General features: G+C 40.8%; 1 protein-coding gene across 1 annotated transcript; it reads right to left on the reverse strand.

The window, feature by feature from the left end:
• Nucleotides 1-239: 239 nt before the first annotated feature.
• LOC114710391 (vomeronasal type-2 receptor 1-like) lies at nt 240-23375 on the reverse strand. The gene is made up of 6 exons (XM_028894525.2): nt 23137-23375; nt 19578-19869; nt 16051-16920; nt 4103-4333; nt 2807-2930; nt 240-1222 (listed from the first exon to the last, which is right to left on the reverse strand). The coding sequence occupies exons 1-6, from the start codon at nt 23373-23375 to the stop codon at nt 240-242; spliced, it is 2739 nt and encodes a 912-aa protein (XP_028750358.2).
• Nucleotides 23376-25064: the final 1689 nt, after the last annotated feature.

The following is a 25064-nucleotide window of genomic DNA, read 5'->3' on the forward strand; positions in this document are numbered from 1 at the left end:
AAAAATCCCCATGAAATATTTTAATGAAACAGTTTCCAATTTCAATGATGTCATATTATACTCTTTGAAAAGTGGTATTGTACAGACTAAGATTTTATTCACTATGCTAAGACTACATTATGAAGGTCCAAATCCTCAATATTACCCCAGAGCAACAAGCAGCTGCTTCAGAAGCAACCTGAAAGGGAAGGATGAGCTGGTCATCATCTGGCTCTACATGTCACATGGGACTCACAACTCTAATCATCCAGCACAGTTGACACTGTGGTGTTGTTAAGCTCGCTGCTCACAGAAGCTGAGGTCAGCTGGATGCTCCTGTCTATAGTGGGGACTCTCCCACCCACAGTTTCCTCAGTGTTCCTCTTTGGCCTCAGCAAAATAATGAAGCACTTGGGAAGAAATATGCATCCTAACAAGCCATAGCTGGATGCCAAAATGGCAAATATTTCCACGGCCACTTTGAATTTGCCTTTGGTGCTCAGGTAAGCAGGGACAAAAGAGATCCAGACAATGAAAAAGACCAGCATCCCGAAAGTGATGCATTTCCCTTCATAATAGTTATCTGGCAGCTGGCGAGCCACAAAGGTTGTAAGAAAACACAGTAAGGCCAGAAGGACATCAAACCCAAATATGGAGCACAGAAACTCTATAGAACCTTCATTGCATTCAAAGATGATCTTTACATTTTGAGGTTCAATGTTCTTGTACACCCTGGGAGGCTCCAACACCAAGTAAGCTGAGCACACACCAATCTCCCCTAAAACACAGGTCAGCACAATGAGTTTTCGAATAACGGGGTGCATGGATATAAGTCGAGTTTTGGATACAGAAATCCTGTAGGCAAAAAAGAGTGAAATAGTCTTTCCAAGAATGGAAGACAGACAAAGGCAAAAGCCCAGTGCCAGAGTGGTCTGGCGGGCCATGCAGGACCAGTTGAGTGGCTTGCCTATGAAGAGCATGGATGAGAGCAGGGTGATGATCAGAGACATCTGAATGAGGAAGCTCAGCTCCCGGTCATTGGCCTTCACCAACGGAGTGTGCCTGTGGATCACATACACCACGATGACGGCCAAGACCACAAGTGCCCCAAAGATGGAGAGGATGACAAGGGTGAACCCCAGGGCCTCCTCATAAGCGAGGAACTCCACCTCCTTTGGCACACACTTGCTCTTCTGTGCATTGGACCAGTCATCTTCCCCACATGGATCACATTCCCTTTGACCTATTGAGAAAGAGCAGAGAATTGACTGCAAGAAAAGCCACTTGTTACTTTTAATTGTGAACAGCCCAGGACAGCTAAAGACTTGAGCAAGGGGTGTGTGTGTGTGTGTGTGTGTGTGTGTGTGTGTGTGTGGTGTGTGATCTTAAAATTAGTAGTGGAAAATGGCCTTGGTGCCTACAAATGCTGTGAAAGCCTGAGAGTTGTTTTCAATTTTAGAAATTGAGCATTTCTTCCCAATCTCAGGCGTTCTTGAATTGGCCTTTTTCAGTGATGTGCTCCTCTCTTTCTCCTCCATCTATCTATTGAGGAAAGAGGCATGTGTCCTTATCAACCCTGGAACTGCCTATCAATAAGAAAGTCATGGCTACTGAGGTAAAACAATCAAAAGGACTGGGACACATCTGGCTAAACCCCTGGTGTTTTTAGTTCCTCAGTTAATATCTCCTCATGGAGGAGAATCATGTGTGTGCCCATTCAAATGTCCCCAACTCCAGATGCTCATTTGAATGAGTGGTGAGGATGAGGGTAAGAAGGAAAACAAACCACCAACCATGGTCCCTGAGGCTAAGAAAGTTAAGTCTGTCTGGATGGAGGCTCTTAGAGGAAGCACTGGTGAACAGGAAAGGCTACTTGAGGTGAGGGTATGTGGCAGATGAGGGGATGGGTCTACTCAGTGTTAATTTAAAGGTCCAGGTAAAGACTGGTGTTCCCTGTCAGTCACTCTGACTCGTGGACTGGACATCTCTGGATGGAATTCTGGGTAGAGACTGGGGACCTGGAGCCAGGGAGTTGTGCAGGTTACAGGATTCTTGTTTTCCATCACCGACCATTTTATCCTTCTGACCATTTTATCCTTCTTACATGGTTACTTTTTTGTTTTGTTTTGTTTTTTGAGACAGGGTTTCTCTGTGTAGCTTTGCGCCTTTCCTGGAGCTCACTTGGTAGCCCAGGCTGGTCTCAAACTCACAGAGATCCGCCTGGCTTTGCCTCCCAAGTGCTGGGATTAAAGGCGTGTGCCACCAACCGCCCGGCTACATGGTTACTATTAAGGGACATGTGACAAAAGACAAGTGCATTTTTTGTTCCTTCAACAACAAAAAGTAGAAATATAAATAAACCTGCTCCAACACACTTCACAAAACCAAGCTGCCTAAGTCACCCCCAGAGCGCAGCAACTGAGCATGCTGTGGTAGGAGTTCACGCAGCAGCAGCTGCACAACGCATGTGTTCTCAGTGCTTAGAACCTTAAGACAAGTGGGTGACTGTTCTCAGACTATAATTAGTGTTGAGCCTATTTTAGAAACAAGTAGTTGGAAGATTTTATGAATTTATTCAATATTTTGCATTTTATGTGTTTTGTTTGGTGTTTCCTCATGAACTTCATGGTAGTAGGTCTTTTTTGACTTCAAAAGTGAGAGCTAATATATTTCTTTATTCATACTGCATATTGGATAATTTATGGGTTTCATGAATTTTGTTACAGGCTGCTTATATCTCTTCATAAAAAAGATTTGCATGGATCTCTCTGACAACACTTGGTTATTCTAAGTTTGTTACTACCAATGAAAAAAGGACCATCTGTACCTGGTTTCTCTGACACATATCCATCAGGACACGGGATGCAATCAAAGCAGCAGATGGGTTGTCCCTGGCGAATCCCCTTCCGGGTCCCTGGAGAACATAGTTTTGTGCATACTGAATCTGGAAGCTAGGAAAGACAAAGACAATAGGTATAATAAAGCCTTATCTGTGTAACCAAGAAAGTTCTCAGTTGTATTTCCAAAGAGCTGTGTGTCCTGTTTATAGAGGAGATGAACCCAGGACAGTGAGTGAAGATATCAGACAAAGCATGAGAATATGGGCAGCCTAGAAAGAACTTCTACTGAAGAACAGTCCCGTGATTGGCTCTGGAAATGCCGAACAAACTCTAATGACTGTTCCTTGTAATCTTGGTGATCAAGACCAAACTAATATCATGTGAGATGCTGCGGATGGGCCAGTTTGCTAAATCTGTTCCGGTTTTGATGAAGCCTGCAATCCCAATAATCATTGTCAGCTCCTGAAAGGTATTTATTGTCAGTAAAGGCATCCCCAAATATTCCTTATTATAGTTAGATATCTATCATCATGGGCTCGTAGAAAGGTAGGTCTGTTCCATGAGAAAAATCCTGAAGGTAAAAAGATGGTATAGAGAAGGCATAGCTTGAAACGTTTTCTTGCTATCTACATTTAGAAATTTCAGTAGTAACTACAGGCCTCTTGATATTTTTAGATTCTACATGGATTTGCACCTTGGAATCCAGAATAAACCTGACATTTGTTAATCAGTTATATATAAATCTGGGGAGATAATTATTTACAGGGTAGATAAAATACATTTTCTGAGCCAGGCATAGTGACAGCGTGAGCTACATAGTAAGACCTCAGCTCAAAAAAACAAAAACAAACAAGTAAACAAACAAAAAACCCAAAACAACAACCTAGAAAACTTAAGCCTACAAACCATATACCATTTAAGGCACAGTATGCATTTTTGGTGCTACTGGTAAACTTTAAATTTGTTTGAATTACCTATAAAATAACTTCATTATATAAATATAACTCCGAATTTAATAGAGAAGATTAAAATAAAATTACTATGTTCTATTGAAACATTCTCAAAATATCAATACATTGATAAATTATGTTAAAATTTCCATGAATTTTAGTGTTACATGGATTTTTTAAACTCTAGGTCAACAACAATATGGAAAAATGTGTTACACTAAGGAAATTGATTTGTAATACTGTAAAAACTTTAGGTGTTTTACATTTATTTAGTGCCTGAAAACAATACATTTCTTTCTATATATAAATAAAAAATATGGCAGACCAACTAACCCTTGAAGATTCAGTGTTCCAATATAATGTTGAGTTCTTTGGAATAACAAGTTCAAAATTTGTCTCTTGGAATTTGTATTCTCCAATTTTGACAAAAGCAATTTCCCCAGCATTATCTATTTGCCAATTGAGGATATCATAATATCCACTCTTTGGATCTCCATTGGTGTCAAAGTTTATTTTCCTTCCATCATGGGTAGCAAGTTCCAAGTTTTTAAAGTAAGTCATTAGCTAAGAAGGAAGAGGGAGGAAAAATGGAAAACAGCAATGTGTAAATGTTTTATCACTCAGAAAATAAAGATTTATAAAGAAAGTGGATTTGAACGCATATGGAATTATGGAATTCTATTTTAGTCTTTTGCCACCTCTATTTTTTTTTTTTTTACCAACTCTGATGTCCTCTAGTCACAGGTGACAATTCAAACATAAAAAGTGGTTGGCTAAACTGAGATGTGCTATGCATGTAATATGCATGCTGGATTATAAAGATGTAAAAAGAATGGAAGCTACCTCATTAATAATTTAACATTATTTTAATGACATGACAACACATTAAATTATGACAACACATTAAATTATGATAACACATTAAATTATGACAACACATTAAATAGTATTTTAGAGATATTGGGTTAAATAATTTGCTTAATTTAATTTTACCTGTTTTTCCTTAATGTTGGCCACTGGAAAATTTTAACTTACCTCTGGTACATATTAAAATTGTGTGTTTTTGTTAGATTAACATAAGATTATACTAAGGCTTAGCAGTATTATATATTCATAGTAAGAGACAGGAGAATATTTAGAATATTTTTTCAGTCCTTTTACCCTCCCCCCTCCCACTTGCCCTGTGTAAGGTTACTAAGGTCCACAACTATTTCTTTCCTTTGAAAATCTCAGTCTTGTGGAGAGACTAGACCATCAGGCACTGAAAGTTAAATTCAACAGATTTTTTACATTGTTGTTATGTAACAGTTTTTCCCCAGATTAAAACATTTCATCCTTATAGGGGAGCTCTTAAAGTAGTAAGGTAAACAACTCAAAACAGCTTCAGGAAGTCCCTGAATCTGACCAGATCCACTAGGTCCCTCCCTGTCAAGAGTATCAACAAAATCTAAGAGTCCTACTCAGACTAATTGAGCTGAAGTATGAAGAAGACTCAAAGAAGCCAAGCTTTAAAGGAGACTTCTGAAATCAGTCCATCTGCTGGAAAGACACAGAAATCAGCTGGCCTGCCTGGAAGATGTTTAGACCAACTTGGAAAGGACACTCTTTTGAGCTGCCTGAACATTGTGGGATATTTACACACTGTGTGAATGTGTATTGCTGTGTTTGGTGTAACAAAAAGCTGAACAACCAATAGCTAGGCAGGAGGTATAGGCAGGATTTCTGGGGATAGAAAGGAAGAGGAGGAGGAATCTTGGCATGTAGGAGATGCCAGGAGACAAGGATAAGAAAGAGGAGATGCAAGATGAGAGAGAGGTTACACCATGTTATATAATATAGATTAATTTAAGTGGGTTAATTTAAGTTATAAGAGCTAGTTAGGAAGAAGGCTAAGCTGTAGGCTGAGCTTTCATAATTAATAAGAAGTCTCTGTTTCATTATTTGGGAGCTGGCTGGCAGGACAAGAAAGACTACAAGGCAGGTGATGTATATATATGCTGATCCCTATGCTATGGGAACAGCTCTGGAACTAGATGAGACATGATATATCTTGTTGCCTACAGAGTCCTCATGACTTATTATTATTCGTATGTCATGGGTAGAGATTTGGTTATACAGTCCAAACACACTTATAAAATTAACAGATGCCTTTTACCTGTTCAAACACACACACACACACACACACACACACACACATACACACAAATCATCTTTAACCAACTTGTGCACACTGCACACTCCATATTTGTGTTAATGCAGATATATGTATATTTTTAATATATATATATATATATTTAATATATATTAAAACATTTAAGACCAAGGTTGGATAAAGCACAGGGACAAATAGCCAAACGAATGGAAACACATGAACTATGAACCAATGGCTGAGGGGTCCCCAAATGGATCAGGCCCTCTGAATAGGTGAGACAGTTGATTGGCTTGATCTGTTTGGGAGGCATTCAGGCAGTGGGACCGGGTCCTGTGCTCAGTGCATGAGTTGGCTGTTTGAAACCTGGGGCTTATGCAGGGATGCTTGGCTCAGCCTGGGAGGAGGGGACTGGACCTGCCTGGACTGAGTCTACCAGGTTGATCTCAATCCTTGGGGGGAGGCTTTGCCCTGGAGGAAGTGGGAATGGGGGGTGGGTTGGGGGGAAAGAGAGGGGGAGGGAGGGGGAGGGAGGGGAGGAAGGGGAAGAACAAGGGAATCCATGCTGATATGTAGAACTAAATTATATTGTAAAATAAAATAAAATAAAAATTAAAAAAAAAATTTAAAAGTTTATGTCTTCTTTTCAGAGGAAGGGGACCAGATACAAATAAAGACAAGTAGCCAGGTGATCCAGCCTCTCAGAATGCCTCAGTTGCAGTTTCCCCAAAATTCTGCATCCAGAACAACTTCAAAGCTGCTAGTTGAGATGGTCCAGCCTCACACACAACTCCATCCAGGACCTCAAATAATCCCCGAACTTTCCCATTACACAGAAACTAGACAACAAATAATACAGCTAGCTCTCATAGGACTTGACCATCATCCCAATTTTCTCATGGTCTCGTAAAGATGCCATTGCTCCCAGAGAGCATGAAGAAGTCTAGAGAACATGACACTCACATTTCCAAGAGGTAGGGTGGGTGGTTTTTGTTCATTTTGTGGGTTATGGATGTTTGTCATCATTTAGGGGGGTTGGTTACACATTGTTATTGGTAATGATCAGAAAAAAGCTGAACAAAAGACATTAGATTTAAGGACCTCTTTCTGAAGGGAAAAAGGGGGGATATAGTACAGAAATGTTGGGATAAAAGGATGAATTGTTGAATTAAACAATCACTAGTCTCAAATATTTTATATTGGTATGGATTTTTGTATATTGATACAAATTTAAGGTTATTTTTGTTTTAACATACTGTATATATGTTTCTACTCTGTTTAAGATATTGTACCTATGCAACTCTTTTAAAAATGTAAAGTTTTAGTCCTTGAGACCTATTTAGGAAAATAAAGAAAGACAGGTTAGTAGTTAGTTATCTATAACAATCAAGCTTATAGTCATGTTAGGTATGTTTTCAAGATCAGAGACATATATTAAATAGATAGATGGTCTTCAAACCTATGTCCTTTAAAATATTTTAACGGCATAAGGCTTTTCATGACAGTGAGACACATCTGCTCCTGGCAGCACCAATTTACTTCAAAAAAGGTGATGGGCATCAAAGAACCTCCATATGGAGTTTGCTTTCTTTGTGCTAAAATTAGCCACTGGGTGCCTTGACTGCTGACAGTATGATGTCCAAGTTGTACGAGCAGGACACAAAAGAAGGCGACTGCCAAAATTTGCACTAACAAGGTAGGGCAGTCCTTCAAAATTCTTGCCTCACAAAAAAGTCTGTCAGATATTCTAGGCCTGTAGGCCAAAGATGGATGCCCCAGTGTCACAGAGGAAACTTAGGTGATTGTTTTTGTCATTTCTATAGTTTTGGAAGTTGCTTGTTCTGCACTTCCTGTTTACTCAGGCAATATATCCTCAGGTCTTTGATGGGGTTTAAGAGCAAATAGTTATAGTTACAGTTTTCCTTGTTACCAAATTCAGAAAAGAAATTTATATAAGAGATGTAAAGTTTATACAGTTGAAAAATATAAAAGCTTAAGTTTTTCATCTAAGGAGATGTTTTAAGATCTAAAAAGGTATTTTTTTTTTTTTATCACAGGCAATTTATTTTGTTCTATTCATTCACAGTTAGTACAGAAAATACTTGGAAACATTTCCATATAATGTTTGACACAGAAATCATCAAATAGAAGTATACAATGCTGACAGGAGGCAGTATATTTATAATTTATAACCCCAAATGTATTTATAAATTAGAAATGGAGAGATCTACAAATGAAATTATGAAGGTTCACCAAAGTCATTTAATCTGTCAGTTTCTCATTCATTTTTATGTCTTAATAATATTCTATTGTATGAATAAGCCACATTTTATTTCTCTCCAGTATTTGATAGCTATTTGAGTTGTTTTAACTTTTTTACTATTAGCAACACACTGCTGTAAACCTTCATGTACATGTTTCATAGGTGCACATTTTCAGTAGTTTGAGGATATATTCCTAAGGGTAGAATTGTTGAGTAACAGAGTAACAATGTTTTGCATTTTGACCAACCACCAAACTGTTTTGCCAAAGTGGCACACCATTTTACAATCTCACCAAATCCTTGTTTTTAAGGCTCTGATTTTTGTACAAAAGCATTCAATCATTCTGTCAGACAGAACCAGGAAAAGTAAGCTATAGTTCAGAGCTGTTCTATTCCATTTACTATGCAAAGCCATTCTTGGCGTTTGCAACTCTCAGCCCTTTTGAGTATTCTTGCAGTGTTCACCTTTTCCTCTACCACTTTTTTTTTCTTCTTTTTTTCTGGTTTATTCCTATCTATTACAAATGTATAAAAAATCCTCCATCAACGCTGCTGATAGCAGCAGAACCTTGAGAAATATACCTTTGGTTTGCCTCAGAAAAGGAACACATATTGTACTGTAAAGTTTATAAAATCGGCGCAAAACATTGTGATAATGTTACAATACCAGTTTTTAAGGGTTCAGTGACTAATGGGGAGCTGATGGGATACATGCAGAACTGTGAAAGCGATCTCACTTAGCCAGCTGTACACGTAGACTGTAAATCTACATTCAGATCATTTCTGAACTAAGACTATCATCTCAGTTTATCTGTTGAGGTCAACCAGGAAACCCTAGAATATACCTTGATTTTTGCAAAAAACAAAATAGGGGGAGGGGTTTTTTCAGCATTTCAGTCCACGAGTAACAGTATCCTAACAGGCAAAGTGTTCTCTCACTGTCAACATAGAATGAACTGCTGCTGGAGGTCAACTTGGGCTTTAATTTGCATTAGTCCAAGTTGTTGACCTCATGACTTTAAAAAGTAACTCTAAAAAAGTAAAATGGCCCTTCTTGGAAGACTAAAGAAAGACATCCAGCCATAGTTGTAAAACGTCTCATCAAAACAATATACCCTTTTATGAATTACGCCCCAATTAAAAAAAAAAAAGTAGCCCCAAATATGAAGCAGCTCTGAAAAAGAAAATACAACTTAAGATATTTGAAAAAAACAAGGTGAATACAGGTTCAAAAATAATTAAGATACATTTTCTTAAGGCTACCTAGAATTAGGCTTTAAAGAATTCTACCATTTCAAGTTTACCACTAGTTACTAGATACCTATTTACAAACAAGATGTTCACCTTTTTTGTTCCTTTATCAAGAGAAAAATCTACCTTCAGATTATGAGGGTGGTGATGGGGAGGACTAGAAAACAAGATTCAAACAATCCCATGTAAATATCACATTTTTCAAATGGAAGAACTCCAAACTGCACTAGAAGATCCAATCACTAAGACACTTTCCATTGAAATGATTTAAGTACAACTACATGGCACCAAGGTTTAGGCCTAATATAGGCCTGACAACCAAGTCCTTGTTTTCTGGAAGAAAGGCCTCAAAAGTCCCACTCAATTCCACATAACAATACTTCAAAGATCAATTAAGTTTTCCTTTCCTTAATATTTTTGTTTTTGACTTCTAATCTTAAAGACTAGATTAAAACTTAGCTCATTTCCCAGAAGGCATTGCTTCCCTTTGCTCTATGAAAGAGTCCACCAAGACCTCTTCCTCAAAACCATCTAGCCCCCAGCCTCCAGCCTGTGCTTGTGATGCATCTTTCTCAACATCCTGAAAAGGTAATGTAGGTAAAATATGCTCATAAACATTAAAACTAGTTGTTAGAAAGACGTAACTAGCTTTATAATTTAAGTTTTAGAACATAAATACTTGCAGCTTAATCTGCACTGACAATGATTGTCGAAGCCTAGAATTCAACATTTACAAATTCTCATTCACACACACACAAACCACACTATTATCACACAACTTATGTCTTGAGAGAATCTTCTGCTTTTTAAATCTTTGGCCTCCCAGTCAATCCCAAGTTCAACCAACTTTTCCGAGTTCTGGTAGTTACCTGGACCACTGAGGCATTGCCACAAGACTTCTTCTCTTTTGAAACATCCTTTTTCTCTAGATATTAGGATAGCTACGCCAGTTTGTTTCTTCTGTGGTGTATGTTGGTGTGGGATTATCTATTGCTTGATTTTTCATGGATGTGTTTAGCTTCTTTGGGTTGAATTTTCCCTTCTAGTGCTTTCTGTAGGGCTGGGTTTGTAGACAGGTATTGATTAAATCTGGTTTTATCCTGGAATATTTTGTTTACTCCACCTATGGTGATTAAGAGTTTTGCTGGGTATAATAGTCTGGGTTGGCATCCGTGGTCTCTTAGTGTCTGCATGAGATTTATCCATGATCTTCTCGCTTTCATAGTCTCTATTGAGTAGTCTGGTGTTATTCTGATGGGTTTACCTTTATATGTTACTTGGTCTTTTTCCTTTGCGGCTCTTAATATTTTTTCTTTGTTCTGTGTGTTTAGTGTTTTGATTATTATGTGGCGAGGGGACTTTTTTTTTGGATCCAGCCTATTCGGTGTTCTGTGAGCTTCTTGTATCTTCATAGGTATTTCTTTCTTTAGGTTAGGAAAGTTTTCTTCTATGATTTTGTTGAATATATTTTCTGTGCCTTTGAGTTGGTATTCTTCTCCTTCTTCTATCCCTATTATTCTTAGGTTTGGTCTTTTCATGGTGTCCCAAATTTCCTGGACGTTTTGTGTTACAATTTTTTTGTCTTTAGTATTTTCTTTGACTGACGAATCTATTTTCTCTATCATGTCTTCAGTGTCAGAGATTCTCTGTTCCATCTCTTGCAATCGGTTGGTTATGCTTGTTTCTATAGTTCCTGTTCGTTTTGTCAGGATTTCTATTTCCAGCATTCCCTCAGCATGTGTTTTCTTTATTGTCTCAAATTCATTTTTCAGATCTTGGAATGTTTCTTTCATCTGTTTAATTGCTTTTTCTTGGCTTGATTTGATTTCTTCCCATTTTTTGTTCGTTTTTTCTTCCATTTCTTTAAGGGAGTTTTTTATTTCCTCTTTAATGGAGTTCTTCATTTCCTCTTTAAGGGAAGTTCTTATTTCCTCTTTAAGAGAGTGTTTCATTTCCTCTTTAAGGAAAGTTTTTATTTCCTCTTTAAGGTAGTTTTTCATTTCCTCTTTAAGGAAAGTTTTTATTTCCTCATTGAGGGAATGTTTTATTTCTTCTTTAAGGGCCTCTATCATCTTCTTAAAGTCATTTTTAGGGTTGATCTCTTCTGTTTCTTCTGTCATGGTATGTTTAGGTCTTGCAGGTGTAGAATCACTAGGTTCTGATGTTGCCATATAGGTCTTTATGTTGTTGCCTGTATTTTTGCACTGGCGTCTACTCATATTTTCCTCTGTGCGGTGCAGGTGGTGTCTGTGTCTGAGAGTGCCTCTCTTGTTCTAATTTTTAGTCTTGGTTTAGTAGGGGTTCTTGGTTAAATTGGTGCTATTGGGCTGTTTCTTCAGGGACAGCTGATTTCAGTCGGTGAATTATATACTTATGATTCTGGTGATCTGGTTTAGTGGCTGGGTAGCACCTTCTTCTGTGTTCCCAGGTCACGTTTTGTTCATTTGTCAACTCCTCAGCTGATCTTGTTTCTTCAGACTTCAAACTGTAGGCATCTGAATCCTCTCCCAGATGGGTTTCAGCTGAGCAGGGTAGTCTCACCAACACCTCCAAGTTGTTGGGTTTCACAGGATCAGCAGTTGGGCCCTGGGTTGTCCCCAGACGGAGTGTCCAGACTCGCCCTGGTTCCCACCCACAGAGATAGCCTCTTCCCCAGGTGTTGGGGCCAGGGGCGTCCCCGTTCCAAGCTGCGTCCGCTCCTCTCCGTCCCCGGGCCCGTCCACCCCCGTGGACCGCCGCCACAGGCCCACCTGCATCCACCCGTCTCCGCCGCTGGGCCTGTATGTCCCTGTCAGCTGAGGCTGGGTCTGTCTGCCTCTGTGGGCGGCCAACGGGCCTGTATGTCTCTGCCGGCTGCCACCGCGGGCCTACCTACCCCTGCCCGTCACTGCTGCCGGGCCCATCCACCTCTGCGAACTGCCACCAGGCGTGTATGTCTCTGCCGGTTGCCGCTGGGCCTGTATGTCCCTGTCGGCCGCTGCCACCCGGCCCTTCCACCTTCGCGAGTCGCCGCCGCGGACCCACCTGCGTCCGCCCGTTTCCGCCCAGTGGCCTGTCTACTTCTGTGGGCCGCCGCCGCCGCCGCCGGGCCTGAATGTCTCTGTCGGCCGCCGCCGCCGGGCCCGTCCACCTCTGTCTGCTTATCTCTGCCGCAGGGCCTGTCCACCTCTGTGGGCCGCCGCTGGGCCTGAATGTCTCGGCCGGCTACCGCCGGGCCTAAATGTCCCTCTAAAAAGGTATTTTTTGATGGTAATAAAAATTATGATAGAAAATGGTTTAGGTATAAAACTTTGGACTCACTAAGATAGCATAGATAATCTTTCTCCAAATTTGCCAAATACAAATGGAGTGGATATTATGAATATAATTCTGATTTGATAATTGTTCTTATTGTATATAGTTTTACTGTGTTAGAGTTAAAATCTTTCTTTTTTATTTAGACAAAAAGGAGGGAATGTTGTGGGATATTTGTACACTGTGTGAAGGTATATTGCTGTGATTGATGTAGTAAAAAGCTGAATGGTCAATAGGTAGGCAGGAGATATAGGCAGGATTTCTGGCAAGAAAAAGGAAGAGGAGGAGGGATCTAGGCATGTAGGAGATTCCAGGAGATACAGAAAGGAAACAGGAGGTGCAAGATGGAAGAGAGGTAATGCCATGTGATGGAACATAGATTAATATAAATAAGTTAATTTACATTATAAGAGCTAGTTAGGAAGAAGCTTAAGCTATAGGGTGAGCTTTCATAATTAATAAGCAGTCTCTGTGTCATTATTTGGGAGTTGTCTAGAGGGGCAGAGAGACTCATACAGAAAGCTGTACAGTATGCTCCGGGTTCCCCATTTTTGTGAGCTGTCACTCATGCTAACGTAGGCCTTGGTGATGCAGTTGTCTTTGAGTCATTTCTGCTCCTTTAAGTAACCCCCCACCCATATTCCTTTAAGTAACCTCAGTAAAATTCATTGGCTCACTAAGTTGGACTTTAGAGGTGTCCATACTTTTGGTCTGTTGTGGGCTCCCTATCTGGGGTGAGTAGACGTATGTGTTACATCTCCCCAGGAAAAGTTTTGTCTCACAACAGTTGCTATTGTAGAAAGAATGTTGAAAGTGCTTAGGGGAGGTAATGGCTAATTAACTTAGGAAACTGGAAGCTCTTCATTTCTCAGAAAGTGTCCACTTTATCTGTTGTTGTTATTTTGTTTTGAGAGAGGGCCTTACTCGGTATCTCTAGTGTGCCCGGAACTCACAGTATAGCCAGTGTTAGAACTGAACCCATGGCAATACTGTCTCAGCTAGAATAGAAGGCATGAGTCACCACACTTGACTCCTACAAGATAACTATTAATTCAGTAGAGACAGTATTTTTCTGGTGAGAAAAATGGTAGCATCACTTAACAGCAATAATGAAAGATAATTATACAATTTGAACTCTGATATGCAATATTTAAGGACACAATTAGGGTTGGAGAAATGTCTCAGATATTTTTAGAACTTGTTGATCTTGAAGATGACCAAGATTTGATTCCCAGCACAGATATGGCAGCTCATAATTGCCTATAACTCCAGTTCCAGGTGAGTCAATGCCATTTTCTGACCTCCAAGGGCACTTGGGATGCATGTGGTACACACACATACATGCAGACAAAACATTTATATGCATAAAATAAAATGAATCCCCATCTCCCAAAAGATACAATATCATCTCTGTTATTTTTTCCAAATAAAATGTATGCCAACCTTGAAAGACCCTAGCCCTTCAGGGTTACACCCCCAAGCCTTAGGAAAAGAGAAACTTCAAGCACCAGGAAATGAGAAACTAAAAATCTAGTTCCAAGGGCAACCTGACTTAGCCATTGTTCAATCTCCCCTGCAACCATATAACAATGTAAAAAGATTTCTGTTAAGAGATGTGCTCAACTGTGACTGGGATAGTTGCAGGTGTTCCAGGAAGGACCACTGTGACCTTTGTGTAAACTCCACTCCTGCCTTGATACCCCCCTTGAGGTTTCAGGAAAATGTACCTGTTGACATAACTGTACCCCCTCTGTGATCACTCTGTACCCAGACCATGATCTTGTGAAATGAAACTGCATGGGAATTGTAATCTTGTGGGTTTTGTGGGTTTTTCCCTTATAAGCCCTTATGGGGCTGCAGTAAGATGCGACTCTTACTCTTGGTAGCAGAGGAGCCCTTCTGTACAGAAGCTTAATAAATCCTCCTGCTATTGCATCAACTGGACTGGAGTCTGGGTTCCTGGGGCACCCACTTGAGACCCCAAACTTTGGGGTCCAACAAACCTAATCATGATAAAAAATTAGACAAGCCCAACTTGAAAATCAGTCTTACAATGCCTGACCAGTACTGTTTAAAAGTGCTAAGGATAAGGGGTTGGAGGAATAGATCAGTGGCTCAGAGCATATGTTGCTTTTTCAGAGGACCCAGGTTTGGTTCCAAGCACCCACATGGTGCTTGCCAACCATCTATAACTCTAGTTCCAGGGAATCTGAGCTCCCTTTTCTGACTTCCGTGAGTGTAGCCATGCTTGTGGTGCACTTAAATGCACATGGGCAAACACTCATGCACATTAAGTAAAGTAAAGTAAAACTTTAAAACAAAGTATCAAGGATAAGAAAAACACTCAAAGAATGGTCATAGATGGGATGGTGAGACTGGGAGGACCAAGAAGAGCTGGCACTGAATGCAGTAGGCCAATTCATACACGAAAGTCAAAGAGATAGATGAGGGTCCCAGCCACTGTGGCCGCTATTAAATGGACAGAGTGTGATACGAGAGTAAAGAGATGATGATCAGGCAGGGAAGAAGTGACAAGTTAGAGACGCTAAGTGGACCTCCTGCAGGGCTGACAGGGCCAGGGCAGGGATGCTCAAGCTCTGTATTTCTAGTCAGAGAGGTAAGAATGGAAATAAGCAGGGAATCTTGGATGAGACCACTCAGGTGCCACCATGAATTGTCTGACAGGAGATGAAGGACAGGCCATGTGAATGTGACTCTCCCAGATAACCCCCTATAATCTTCACCCCCTGACATCCATGCTTTTGCGTGACTCCTCCTATATTGTACAAAGACTTCATCTTCTAGTTTTTCCTTGAAGATAGATAAGACCAATGATTAAAATACAAGTCCTGGAGTGGGAAGAAAACTGTATATAATGCCCAGGAATCATCCTAAAGTGGAGGGATATACATGTCTTTGCCTGCTATGAACATGATGTTTTGGGACCCAAGTAGTTATCTTAGATTACAATTCCCATATTGTATACAGGGAACAGAAAAAAATGAAGAAACCAGAGTCACTAAATCATATTCTTCTCCTAGATACCTTTAAATTTAGTTTCTGTGAAGAGAAAGACCCTATTTTGTAAAAGGCATTATTATAATTTATTTTGTGGGACAAGATTTTTAATCATTGACAACAAATCTAATAATTTAGTAACAAACAAGGACTTAAAATAAACAACCAAGCCATTGAGGCAAGCCATTATGGTAAGTGTTGGTGCTATAAAATTGTATGGAAGCAGATCAGCAGTTTTAATGGGATGAATTTGGCAGCAAAAACTTGATTTTTCCTTATGCTATATCATAGGGTAAAATAACTTACCTCCCTGGGCTCAAAGTCAGGCATATGTGAACATTGTTTTTCTTTTTTATCTTGTTCATCCAGGTCACATCTGCTGAGACGATCCAGGGCATAAGCCATAGCATACACAGCTAGTTTGACATTGTTCGTGGTTCTGAGCTGAGATATATCCAGATAGGTATTTTTCAGGTCTTCCAGCCTCTCCTCTCCAGTGCAGAGCTGATCAGACATGGCATACAGTCTGTCTTCTTTGCCAGTCATGTTCACTCTGTGGTCCACATTGTAAGGCACACTGCTGTTGGGCCAGGTACAGTTAAAAGCAGTTTGCCAGAATTCAATGGTCAAGGTATCATTTGGATCCTTGCTAGGGTGTATATCATAAAGAAACTCTTTTAATCCTGGTATAACGGCTCTTGGGACTGCAAATCCAATACTTCCTCCAAAATATGGAAAGTACTCGGGCTTTGCAATGAGGGCTGAGGTAATCCAGGCTTCGCTGGCTATCCATGTCCTATCAGTGATGTTGTGATGAATCATTTCCAGCACAAAGGGGCTGAGGTCAATATCAGTTGTAAAAAGCACAACGACTCTGGCCGTGGAACTCTTTATTGCATTAACAGCTTTTTGCATCTTCTCATTGGAGTAGACTTTGGGAATGGTTTCAGAGAAAGCAACACAGAGGTTTGCAGTCTCCATTTTTTCCCTAAAGGATTTCACTCCATATTTTCCATAATCGTCATCAGCTGCAATGGCGCCTACCCAGACCCAACCAAAGTGTTTGATAAGATTCACCATGGCCTCAGACTGGATCTTATCACTGGGTATTACACGAAGATAAGATGGAAACTGGAATTTGTCACTAAGAATTGGGCAGGAGGAAGTATAGCCCACCTACAATAGAAAACATTTATAGTTATTAGGAAGCCAGAGCCAAATCTTAAACGACAACCTCGGAATATTCTGAAAGGGAGGGAGCGGAAAAGTTCTCTCTTGACCCTCACATCCTTCTGTAGCCGATGACTTTCTACAGGTGCTTCTACCTGGTGGGTGGGGACTATTCAGGTAACACTTTGGTTGCCCTGATAACACAAAGGGTGTCAGGGCTGCCACTTGTTAAGATGAAAACAGTCAATGCACTACATTTTGTAGTTGGGACCACAGCCTGGTCAGGGAGGCCACTCACACTTTCCTTTGTCCTCCTGGACACTGGTGACTCCTCTGAGTCAATATGTCTGTATGCTTCATCAACTTCAGCATCTCATGTGCAGAGATGATGGACTGAGTCCAAGTCTTTGTCTCCTGTGCACTCTCCTGCTCTCACCTCTGCTCCCTCACTTCCCTTCTGTTCTCTCTTCTCTCTTCTAGTTTCCTTTTGTCAGGACTCCTGAGTACGTAGGTCCTGAAACTTCCCTGAGCTATGATAGAGCGTGCTAACCAACCAGAAGTCCAAGCACTGTTCTCCAAGTTGCCAGAAACTCTCTTTTTTAATGTGCATAGATAAATGGAAAAGCATGCTCTCCTCACTTGGTCAGTAGTTCTTGTTTGTATTTAGCATTTAGGGGGACATAAGCACGGAGATTGGGTGAGCCCATATTCCTGACAATCATTCATGTGTCTCTGCTGTAGCGGACCCTCAGTGTTGATGACTTGCACCTTAAAACGCGTTACCTTCTCCCCATCCAACCTCATGTCACTAATGCGTCACCTCTCGTCTGACCTTCTGTATTATAACTCCGTAGCCCCACACAGTTGATTCCTTCATGAGTGCTGCATTATTCCTGGGTTCTCTTTTCCCCTGTCTTTTTTTCCCCCCTCTTATTCCACTGGCTCATGTTTGTATTTTCCTTTCTAACCACACCAAGAGCAGATTCATGGGAGGTATTATGTAGGAACAAACCTCTTTGAGAAGCAGTGACAGCAGATTTCTAAGGCTTGCTAAATTGTTTGTCTTATAAGATCTTGTTGCTTGGACCCTACAGGAAAATTAACATAACAATAACTTAGATGTAAAGGTTTCTTAATACCAAAGGACTCAACAGAAGATTTGTTTCGCCTTTTCCCTGCCAGATTCACTGTAAGCCTTCATGGAGAAATACATCCAGAGGTACCTAGGCTATGCTTGAGTTCTATTAGAGTCTAGTGGAAAATGGAGCTCACAGCAGCTGCAGTTTGGGTGAACTCATGAAGCCCACCCCTAAGATATGTGCCGAGTCACCCACCTTCCACGTATTCTGCTTCGTGGTTCTTTCCTGTTCATCCCACACTCACATTTGAAGTTCCTCTCTAACTTAAATACTTTGTAGGGCTGAGGCTGTGGGTCATGAGAGAGAGAGAGAGAGAGAGAGAGAGAGAGAGAGGAGGGAGGAGGGAGTGGAGGACAGAGGGAGGGAAGGAAGATGAAATACTGTGTGAGGGACACTCCCATTACCTCAGTAGCCCCAATAAGCTTGTTCATCCTTCATATTCATACATGACCCTTTCATGAAGCAGCCATTGAAATAACTCTAGATCTTTTTTATTTTCCTAATAATTCATGCTTTGCAATCACTTTTTCTTGTGCTGACATATGACACCCTCTCTGGGTTTAAAATAACTTATTAAGTTAGCTAATGAAATTCTCAGGCCCATTTTCATATGTCAGTGTGGTGATTTTGCTCAGAGCCAACAAACATCAACAGAGACCCCAACAAAAACCAGTTCTTATTCCAGCCATCAATCTACCTCTGAGTGTTTATGGATGAGCTCTTCTGTGCGCCACACAGTGCACGGAGCACGGTGACCAGTGAGATGTAATATCCACATCACCACATCACATCTCAGTCAGTGCAAAGCAAGATGCTCCAGGGGATTAAGCAATCTCAAGTCACCTCTAAAGAGGCCTTTGTGTGCGCTGCTGGGGCTTGGCTGAACAGAGTAACTGGGGGTACTCAGCCCATTTTACATAGTCTCTGCAGCTTAGCCTCTCTGGACCTGTGTCATTCATAATAATTTTTACACACAGTATTTACACCTTTCTTCCTTCCTTCCTTCCTTCCTTCCTTCCTTCCTTCCTTCCTCCCTTCCTTCCTTCCTTCCTTCCTTCCTCCCTTCCTTCCTTCCTTTCTTTCTCCCTTCCTTCCTTCCTTCCTTTCTCCCTTTCTTTCCTTCTTTCCTTTCTTTCTTTCTTTCTTTCTTTCTTTCTTTCTTTCTTTCTTTCTTTCTTTCTTTCTTTCTTTCTCTCTCTCTCTCTCTCTCTCTTTCTTTCTTTCTTTCTTTCTTTCTTTCTTTCTTTCTTTCTCCCTTTCTTCTTCCTTTCTTCCTTCCTTCCTTCCTTCCTTCCTTTCCTTTCTTTTTCTTTTCTTTTCTTTTTTTTTTTTGAGACAGTGTTTCTCTGTGTAGCCCTGGCTGTCCTGGAACTCAGTCTGTAATATGTAGACCAGGCTGGCCTTGAAGTCACAGAGATCCGCCTGCCTCTGCCTCTGGAGTGCTGGGATTAAAGACGTGCGCCACCCCACCTGGCAGAGCATTTGTATTTCTTTCTCGGTACATAGCACAATATTTTGAGATACCTGAGGTAAGTAATACAACCCCAGAATTCTTGAAGCAGCAACTGACAAGGACGATCCCCCTGATCCAATAATTCCTACTAGGTATTTTCCAGTGCTGTTTCTAAAGTTGGGCTTGAACTCTTCCTGCCCTGTCAGAAAGGCCAAAGACGTCTCCATTGTTTTGGAGATGCTGAAGCAGCTGTCAAAGATCTGATAGCCCAGAGTGTGGTTGGGCAAAATGTCCGTCCTCTCGTTAATCTCCTTGATGGTGTGGATCATGGTTTTCATCCAGCGGAAGCCCCGGAAGTTAAACCTGGAAAGGAAAAGCTTTTGTGAGGCACTGGACACTGGAGGCGGGGGGTGTGGGGGTGGGGGTGAGGTGGAGGTAGGGGTGAGAGTGGGGGTGGGAGATGAGGGTACGGTTGAGGGTGGGGCACTTCTCTGGGAAGGAGCTTCAGTTCCATGAGTGATTGCAGCTTTTTGCTGAAGCAGCAGCAGGTACCTCAGTTGTTGGCGTGTGTCAGTTTTTCATAAATGACATTACAATTTAAAAAGATCTAAATATTAGTCATATCCAGCCTTTATAAGTGGCTGTTTTATGTTTTTTTTTGCCTTATATATCTTTTACATGCTACACTATCTTCAAATTTCTGATGATCTCTTTTCAAAATTTGTTCTTCTAGTCACAGTTCTCTTTACCAAATACACCTAACAATCCCTTAGAACAAGCTTTCTCATTTCAATGGAGCACTGTAGGGACATGGTTCTTCTCTCCTCCTTGACTTATTTTCTTCTGAACATTAATTATAATGCAAAAATAATTTTAATACATTAATACTTATGGAATAAGTTATTAGAAGCAGTATGTTAATTTTTGTATGCTATGACTCTGATTACATAAGGCATCTTGCTGTGGAGAGGCGTTTAACTGAAGTTGTCTTGCTGTTCTCACAAGCATAAATGTGAGCCTCCTACTTTTTAATTCTGCAGCCATTGAAGAGGGAAATATATCTTCTGAGGTCCATCACCATATTGTTTTTAAGGCCTTCTGCATGAAATAATACCCCAATCCCCTCTTTTTTCACCTAGCCAAACTTTAACAAAATTGTGCAAAACAATGATCTGAGTAAGTGTTCTCTTACTACCCTCTGTAGCTAGTATCAGACTTTCTACCTACATAGTCTCAGTTGTCGTATCAAACCTTCTATCTACAGCTTAGTAAGTATTTTAAATTCAATACCTAATAGCAAATATCTCTCTTCACAATTTGGAATTCTCCTTCCTGCCTGTGGGTTTGCACATTCTGCTGTGTGTGAAGCAGGGACACCAATGTCACCTTTCTTCACTCTCTGCCTTGTTGTCTGAGACAGGGTCTCTCACTGAACCTGGATCTTGACGTGGCTAGCCCAGCTGGCCAGCGAGTCCTGGTGATCTTCCTGTCTCTGCCCACCGAGCACAGAGTGCCACGGCACCAAGTGCCACCACACTGAACATTTCGTAGGGGTCTTGGGGCCTCTAACTCAGGTCCTCCTTCTTGCAAGGCCAGGACTTTACCAAATGAGCCACCTTCCCAGGTCAGTCTATTTATTTGTGTTTTGGTTTAGCATTTTTTTTTTCATTTAGTATGCAGCTGTTGAGTTCCTCCAGTGCTGTATACTATGAATATAGTAATGAAGAGCCTGATCTCAATTTCTTTTCCCTGAAAATGTTGATTTATGTAAAGAAAGAGAAAAGTAACCAAGCAAAGTGATTACAAAACAAAACAAAACAAACAAACAGCGATGGGAAAAGATGTATGAGCAATGAAATACAAAGAGCATGCAGCCAGAGCAAATTAAGAGCAATGCCAAAGCTAGAGGATACTAGAGAGATGGGAGAGGGCTGCAGATGGACAGCTCGTGAAAGTTCCGACAACTGGAGAAGATGTAACATTCAAGGATTGAAGAGATCCTTATTTTTGGAAGGCAGAGTGGGGTAGGGTAACACAGTTGAAAAAAAAAAGTAGCAAACACAAGGGACCAGACACAAAAGCCTTTACCATCCTGTTACTTACTTTCCAAGTTCACACTGATGGCATAGTATAGCTTCAAAATAAGTACAGTGGTATCTATTTCAAGAGATAGCATTTCATTTCAAGAGCTAGAAAAACACCCACTTGCTTTGAGCCTGTAACTCCACCTTTAAATTAGCCAAAGACATAGTTGTCTTTGGATAAAAGGAAAAGGCTATCTGTCCCAGTATTTACAATATTGAAAAACTGGAATAATCTTCTATGTCTAGTGGTGGCTCATCAGCTGTGTGGGAATATTTTCCATTATTAATACAACCTCAAATTTTGTGGAAAATAAACTTCAGAAGTTCCAGGAACGATTGGAGACCAAATTAAGTAATTCAGTTTGCGAAAGATCAGTGTGGTGCACTATGGTAAAATCTAAAGATGTGGAAGCTGTGGTTAAGTGAAGGTCTGCTGCTATGATAACTAAGCAAACCCTCAATGCTTGAGCCTTTTGTTTCCCGTTGAGAATGCAAACATGTTAGAGGGATGAAGAAAATGACAATTACGGACTCATCACAGACTTTTCACTTTGTCAACAACAGTACAGATGATTGCTCCTTCCAATAGCAGCTCTATTGGAATGGAATAAAAGGAAAGGAGTTGTTATTGGTATAGAATTAATGATGAAAGAAACTGCACAAATATTTAAATATGCATCTACAGCGATAATGACCACACGACATCACGAAAAAGCCTGCTGTATTAAGCAATATGTCCAATATAAACAGTGCCTGTGCTTCTTTCATACTATTTAAAATCATAAATTTATTCTTTAAAAGATCCAGAAAGGGATATAAAAATTAAAAAAAAAAATGCTGCTTTGTGATGCCAATGGGATTGTAGATGATTGTTTTCTTTTAATTTCTGGTATATCTGATATCTAAACTTCCCTTCTTTCTCTCTTCCAATGTGTGTGTGTGTGTGTGTGTGTGTGTGTGTGTGTGTGTGTGTGTGTGTGTGTACATATATTCCCAGACATCTGTCCTATCCCAACTTTGTTTTTCTCACAGTAGTTTCAGGAATTCTATTTCTTAATATGACATCTTGGAAGAGCCAGCAGTAGGGACAAAGTTTTTCTGCAGCTCAGAATCTTGCCATGAACATTGCCTCAGCCACAAGCCAGAGTTCCCACACTGCACACTTGAACTTGTGTTTATAACAATTTACAGTAATTGTTGCTGTTACTGTGTAGCTGCAACCACATTCTGCAGCACCTGCGTGTCTCAAACCTCAGTATTCACCAACAGAGGTCTTCTGAAAGTGTAGACTCTTCAGCAGATGTGGGATGCAACTCCTGAGTCTATGTGTCTAAAAAACTTTTAGATGCTGCTGCTGCTGCTGCTGCTTCTACTGGCCCACAGAGAACCCTCTGAGGAGCAACTTTCTGAGGCAACCTTCCCCTCCACTCCATAGTCTGAGATAAAGCCAGAATCATAGAAATTCAAATAGAATGCAGGCTCCATGCTAACCTCTCTTCTCCAGCCACCCAAATTAATGTGAAAAAGAGATCAAACAATGACTTACCCTTCACACATGGCTGATACTGGTTCCCCATCAGAGTCTTCTGTTGGGATGGTCCTAGAGTGAATAGGAAATAGTCCTCCAATAACAACTGAATGGTTTTTGGCTTCTACATATCCAGTCAAATTAAACTTGCGCAGCAACCTGCATTCCGGCTCATTCGGGTTTTTCATTTCAACATATAATTCAACCCATAAAAATACAGTGAATCCAAGAACCAAGCACCTCTTTCTGCTAACCATTTTAATATGGCAAGTTTGAGGATCATAAAAGTGTTGAAATCACAGACGTTTTAAGGAAGCGCCTTGATGGAGTGTTGGAGTATGTATGTGCCTCAACCCAGTGACCCGCTTGCTGCTCCTTGCTAGATAATTTCAGGTCCTAGTCACAGATCTCACAATCACTTGCAATTTATGGATCTGGACTTGGAGCTGAGCGATCCTCTGAGAAGAGACATCTGAATCTCCTGCATGCTTTGTAATGATAAATAGTGGCAGAATCGTGGGTTTCAGTTTGAAAGTTGTGGTAATTTGTAGAAACTGTCTTTTCGTGTTTAGCACTGTCAGCTTCATCCGGTCTCACTGCAGACAGCCCTATTGTCTTCTCTACCCACCCCCCCAAAGTATTAGAAAAAGTATTCTGCCTCTTTACAAAGGACCGAAAGTGGGGACAGCAGGCCAAGCTTTCTCTTTCAGTTACAGAAACAACTGAATAGAAAACTGTAAGAATTGAACAGAAGACTTCAAGTCAAATCTGTGTACCTCCATTTTTATTAGTATGATGGTAAGAAAGTCATACAGTTTCTCTGCCACAGTAACCTCATCAACGGCTAAGCTACCTTAGAAAATCTGTGTTCATCCCCAGGACTTTGTGCATGCCAAGCAGACACTCCTCTACTGCCGCCCCCCCCCCCCCCCCCCCAGCAACTTCTGTTCCCTTGCTTGCTTGTTGCTTGGCCTCACTCAAGAGACACATCTTTTTTATCCAGGTCACTTCATCATGATTCCCAGTCTCCCAGTCCTTCTCTCTGCTCCTTCTCAAACATTCCCTCCCACCCCACTTAGAATACAGTTAGTAGTGCATAGTCAGAATAAAATTGAGCACGGATTTCTGGATCATGGAAAATGTGTAGAACATTTGATCACATGGTTTTGCTCCAAAGGACATTTTAAGGAACCAGTAGAGCTCTAAAAAAGCAAGCAAGCAAGCAAGCAAACAAAAACTCTTGGTGTATAAATTTTACTTATAACACTAAAATTGTAATAAACTAAAAGCTACATAGGGAATTTGGAATCAGGTATAACTTAGTCACCTGATAGGATACAGGGTTCTGTAGACCATGTTCCTTAAAGTATTCACTGGCCAAAGAGAAACCTCAATACAATTCAAGTGAAAATAACAGGTAACGGCCAGAGGGGTCAAGGGCACCCGGAGAACACGGCCCAAAGAATCAACTAAACAGGGCTCACAGGGTCCCAAAGAGACTGAAGCACAAAGCCTGCATGGATTTGTGCCAGGTCCTCTGCACACAAGCTGTGGTTGTTTAGCTTGGGGCTTTTCTGGGACTCCCCACAGTGGAAGTGGGGGTGTCTCCGACCCTTTTGCCTGTTCCTCGGACCCTTTTCCTCCTACTGGGTGTCCTCATTCAGTCTTGATGTGAAGGTTTGTGCCTAGTTTTATTGCATCTTGTTGTGCCCTGTTTGGTTGATATCCTTGGAAGGCCTGATCTTTTCTGAAGGGAAATGGAGGAACAGTGGATCTGGGGGAGAAGGGAGCTATGGAGGGGATCTAGGAGGAATGGAGGGAGGGGAGGCTATAGTCAGGATGTATTATATGAGAGAGGAATAAAAGAAAAAGAGAAAGAAAGAAGAAAATAACAGATAACAAAGCAACACTTAGAATTACATTCCAAATTTCTAAAATTTACTAGT

Source organism: Peromyscus leucopus, chromosome 6 (genome assembly GCF_004664715.2).
Source record: "Peromyscus leucopus breed LL Stock chromosome 6, UCI_PerLeu_2.1, whole genome shotgun sequence".
NCBI classification, from domain to species: Eukaryota; Metazoa; Chordata; class Mammalia; order Rodentia; family Cricetidae; genus Peromyscus; species Peromyscus leucopus.